The sequence below is a fragment of the Monoraphidium neglectum genome (assembly GCF_000611645.1).
Source record: "Monoraphidium neglectum strain SAG 48.87 unplaced genomic scaffold scaffold00159, whole genome shotgun sequence".
NCBI lineage: Eukaryota > Viridiplantae > Chlorophyta > Chlorophyceae > Sphaeropleales > Selenastraceae > Monoraphidium > Monoraphidium neglectum.
In genome coordinates, this window is record NW_014013469.1 from 1 (window position 1) to 4,199 (window position 4,199).

The following is a 4,199-nucleotide window of genomic DNA, read 5'->3' on the forward strand; positions in this document are numbered from 1 at the left end:
CGGTTCGGTAAGCCTCGTAGAGGCGGCAGCGCGCCAGGTAGGGGAAGTGGTGCAGCATGTGGAAGGCGCGCACCCGCGCCAGGCAGATGCTGCGGACGGGGTGGCATGGGTTGTGAGGGACAGGAGGGGGAGGGGTGCAGTCAGCATGGTCAGATGTGGCAGGCGGCGCAGGACTCGTTTGCGTGGCTGAGGAGCAGGTGAAATGCGGCATGAGGCTCTCTACCCACAAGTAAGCGTGTCAGGCGATGTGGTTTGCGGTTGGTGCCGCCGGCGCTCTCTGACCGTCGCCTTTTCGCCCAGCGGTCCCCGCTTGTGGGTGGAGCATGGCCCCAGCCATCAGCCACACCTGCCAATGATGAAGCCGCGGCGCCTGAAGCCCGTCTTATGCTTTGCGGGACGCCACCCGTAGGCGCCGTCGCTGCCGCCGAGGTCGCGCTCGCCGCTGCCGCCGCCGTCGCTGCCGCCGGTCGAGTCGTCTTCTGCGTGGAATGCCTGCGGTGGGCTGCGCGGCCGCCGGCGTCGCGGCGCGCGCCGCGGCTGGGGCCGCTGCTCCTTAGGGCCGCTGGGGTACTGCTCGTGCTTTGGCCTTCGCCGACGCCGTGCCTGCTCCTCCTCCTGCTTCTGCCGCTGCTGCTCCTCCTCCTGCTGCTGCCGCTGCCCGCGGCCCACACCACGCCTCGGCCGCCGGCCGCCTGCGGCCTCCATCTTCCCCGCGGGGGCCGACGCCACCGCGCCCTGCGAGCCCCGCGTGGCCGCCTTCCCGTGAGCCCCGCTCGTAGCCCTCCGCCGCCTGCCGGCCCCAGGCCTTTCCTCCTCCTCGTCGTCGCTCTCCCACCCATCCTCAGTCCCGGTCGAGCCCCCTGCCATCTCCTCCCATTCGCCCTCCTCCTCGCTCGGCCTCTGCCGCTCGGCTTGCTCGTCCCTTTGATCGTCGTCCCCGCTGTCGCTGCAGCTGCTGCCGCCGCTGCTCTCATCACCCTCATCCGCCTGGTAGTCAGGGTCGTCACCGCCTGCAGACAGCCGCCCCTGGTCGTCACCATTTTCCTCCGCCTCAAGAGCCCGCTGGCTCTTCCGCCGCTCCCGCTGCGGCCGGCCCCCCACGTCCCGCGCGGCTGGGCCCGGCCGGCGCTGCTCCAGCTGTTGCGAGGCTGCCGCTTGGCTACGCGTCGCGCGGCGCGGCGCGGCCGGCGGGGGCGCCTGCGGGGATGCGGCCGCGGCTTTGCCGCGTGCGGCGGCCGTGCAGCCCCGTGTCGCCCGACTGTCCGCCGGCGGCGGTGCGGCGTCTGCTGCTGCTGCTGCTGTTGCTGCTGCTGCGGCTCGTGCGGCTTTCGCTGCTGCTGCCGCCGGCCGAGCCGCGTTCTGAGGCGTCGGCTGGGAGGCGCTGAGCCGCGAGACACGCTGCTGCAGGGTCTCTCTGTCGTCGTCGCTGCTGCTGTCCCCGTTGCCCCCACTGCCTACGCTGGGCGTGCTACTGATGACGACGGCAGCAGCAGGCCGCGGCTGCCGCAGGGACGCCAGGCCCTGCTGCCCCTTGCCGGCAGGCGATTGCTGACGAGGCTCCTCGCCTCGCTTGGTGGACACCAGCGCATTGCCGCGCCGCCGAGGCCCTGGCTCCTCCTGCTCCTGCTCCTCCTCCTCCTGCAAGCCTCCATCGAAATGCTCATCATCGCCAGTCTCTTCTTCTGTGGCTGATGGAGGATGCGCCCCTGCCACTACGCCCCTCAGGGCAAACATCTGCTGCGCCCCCTGCCTCCAGGGGCAGGGCGGGTACGGCCGCCCCTCTCGCACCGCCCTGTCGAGTTGCCGCCGCCAGCGACGCATAATCTGTGGCCGCAGGATTGAGGGTGAGCGCAGCTAAGTAAGGGTATACATGAGCACTTTGTGCAGAGTGCGCGCAAACACACACACGCACGCACACACACATACACGCACACACACACACACAGAAACACACACACACACATACACGCACGCATGCACACGCAAGCAAGCACGCACGTGCAACGACAGCAACCCAGCACGACAGCAACCCAGCAAACCCACACTTCATGTGCACAAGCCTCAACGTGCTGACGCATGCGTGCGCAGCATTGCAAGCACCACACCCCCTCGTACGTTGCCCTGCTTGCACGCCCCCACGCACCTGGGTGCCGTAGCGCTCGAACGACTTAAGGCCGCCCAGATCGCGGCTGGTGAGTGCCATGTCAGAACCCGAGGTGCTGCTGCCGGTGTCGCCCTCGCTACCGCCATACTGTGCGGCAGGGCGTGCGCGTGCACAGATCAGCAGGGGTGGCGCAACAGTGCGCCTGCAGATTGGAAAAGGCACAAGGCATGGGGACGACGACGCAGCCTAAGTTGGGCCGAAAGCGAGGGAGGGCGCCGTTCAAAGGGGGCGAAGCGGCGGCGGGGCGCGGCGCCCGCACACCTGGCTGTCGCCGTCGCCGGCCGCCGAGCCCACGCGCGCCTTGCTGGTGGCGCGGTCGCCCCGCTTCGGGGCCAGCATGCCGTGGCGCGACAAGTGGCGGCCGGTCGCGTGCTGCGGCTTGCCTGTGGGGCCAGACGGCGAGGGGCACGGCGGCGCGCGGCGGCGGGCAGTGACGGCGCCATTCCAACGCGGCTGCCTGATGGGAAGCCGGTCGGCATCTGGCGCGGGCTGACCGCCCACCAGCAGAATTGGTTCAAACAGGCCAGGGCTGACCGCACCGAGAGCGGGCGATGGCGCACCAGACAAGACGACCTTGTTATGCCCGCCGCATCTGTTGTAGCAGAGGGCGCAGCGCTGGTCAGAGTCGTAGTCGAGACAGCCCTCCTCGTCCGCCAGGTGGGGCAGCAGGTAGAGGCTGCTGGCCAAGGCGGGGTGGGCCGACACCCAGGTGGCCTTGTGGCCCTGGTTGCGCCACCTGGGTGGGCGCGGTTTTGCAGGGGCGGCAGGGCGGCAGCGGTGAGCAGCTCAGCAGGGAGGGCCCGCACGGCGAGGGGCCGTGCGCAGGGGTGACCCCTGCCTGCCTTGGCAGCCACAACTCACAATAGGAAGATTGCTAGATCAGGTCAGGTCAGGTCAGGTCAGATCAGGCAGATCAGGTCAGATCAGGTCAGATCAGCCGTGACCAGGTCTGATCTCACCACTCCAGCTTGTCGACCATCTTCTTCATGGAGGTTTGGAGCGAAACATCAAAGCTCCTCTTGGAAACCTTGGCGTCCTGTGGGGGGGGTGTGCGGCGCAACGTGCGTGCGCAATATCCCATGCACGGCTCGTGTCAAGTGTCCGTAGGTGGGGCTTGGTAAGCAAAGCTTGCCGCTCGCATGTGTGCGCATGCACTGGCATGCACACGCGCGTCCACACATGCACTTCACCAAGTATGTGCACGTACACAATTGTATACATGCGCGTGCGCGCACACACACGCGCACACGCGCGCGCACACACACGCGCACACGCGCGCGCACACACACACACACACACACACACACACACACACACACACGCACGCGCACACGCACACGCACACACGCACGCACGCACGCACGCGCGCACGCACGCACGCACGCACGCACGCGCGCGCACACACACACACACACACACACACACATGCACCTGCTCGTAGCTGGGATACAGCTTGACTGTGAGGAGGTACCGCAGGTAGCACTCCAGCGTCTCCCTGTCACTCAGGTTACGCACCGCCCTCGCCGCAGGGCTGGCCACGTACCCACCCGCGGCCCAGCCACCCTCGTCGTCCCCGTCGTCCTCTTCCGCCTCCTCCTCTTCCTCCACCCCCTCCTCCTCGTCGCCGCTGCCGTCGCCGCTGCCGCCGCCGCGCCGTGGCCCCACCTCATCTCCGCTGTCGTGGACTATGAAATCGCCCATGCTGCCCTCCTCCTCCTCCTCCTTGGCCCCATCCAGACCATCCGTCTCCCCCCGCGCCGCCGCCACCTCGTCATCGTCTGAACCCACGCGCCGCGCATGCGCCTCCTCAACCAGCTCCCCAAGGTCTTCAGCGACAACAGCCGCCGCCCTGCGGCCGCCGCCAAAAAGGCGCGCGCGCACCTTGCTGGCGCTGCCTCCTCCTCCTCCGCCGCCGCCTCGTTCGCGCTGGGCGCGCCCGCTCCCGCTGCGCGGCGTGACGGCGCCGCTGCCGCGCGGGCCCCCGGCGGCGCCGCGGCTGGGAGGTGTGGCGGTGGGCAGCCGCGCCATGCGGCGC

General features: G+C 69.1%; 1 protein-coding gene across 1 annotated transcript in view; it reads right to left on the reverse strand.

The window, feature by feature from the left end:
* Positions 1 to 336: 336 nt before the first annotated feature.
* The window catches only part of MNEG_1561 (hypothetical protein), a gene marked incomplete at both ends in the record, with an annotated part of 5,293 nt that continues 1,430 nt past the window's right edge, over positions 337 to 4,199 (reverse strand). Inside the window, 6 exons of the mRNA XM_014049951.1 lie at positions 337 to 1,824; positions 2,144 to 2,251; positions 2,426 to 2,547; positions 2,725 to 2,900; positions 3,124 to 3,200; positions 3,596 to 4,013. Of these exons, the coding sequence (XP_013905405.1) occupies positions 337 to 1,824; positions 2,144 to 2,251; positions 2,426 to 2,547; positions 2,725 to 2,900; positions 3,124 to 3,200; positions 3,596 to 4,013 (2,389 nt within the window). The remainder of the gene's footprint in view (positions 1,825 to 2,143; positions 2,252 to 2,425; positions 2,548 to 2,724; positions 2,901 to 3,123; positions 3,201 to 3,595; positions 4,014 to 4,199) is intronic.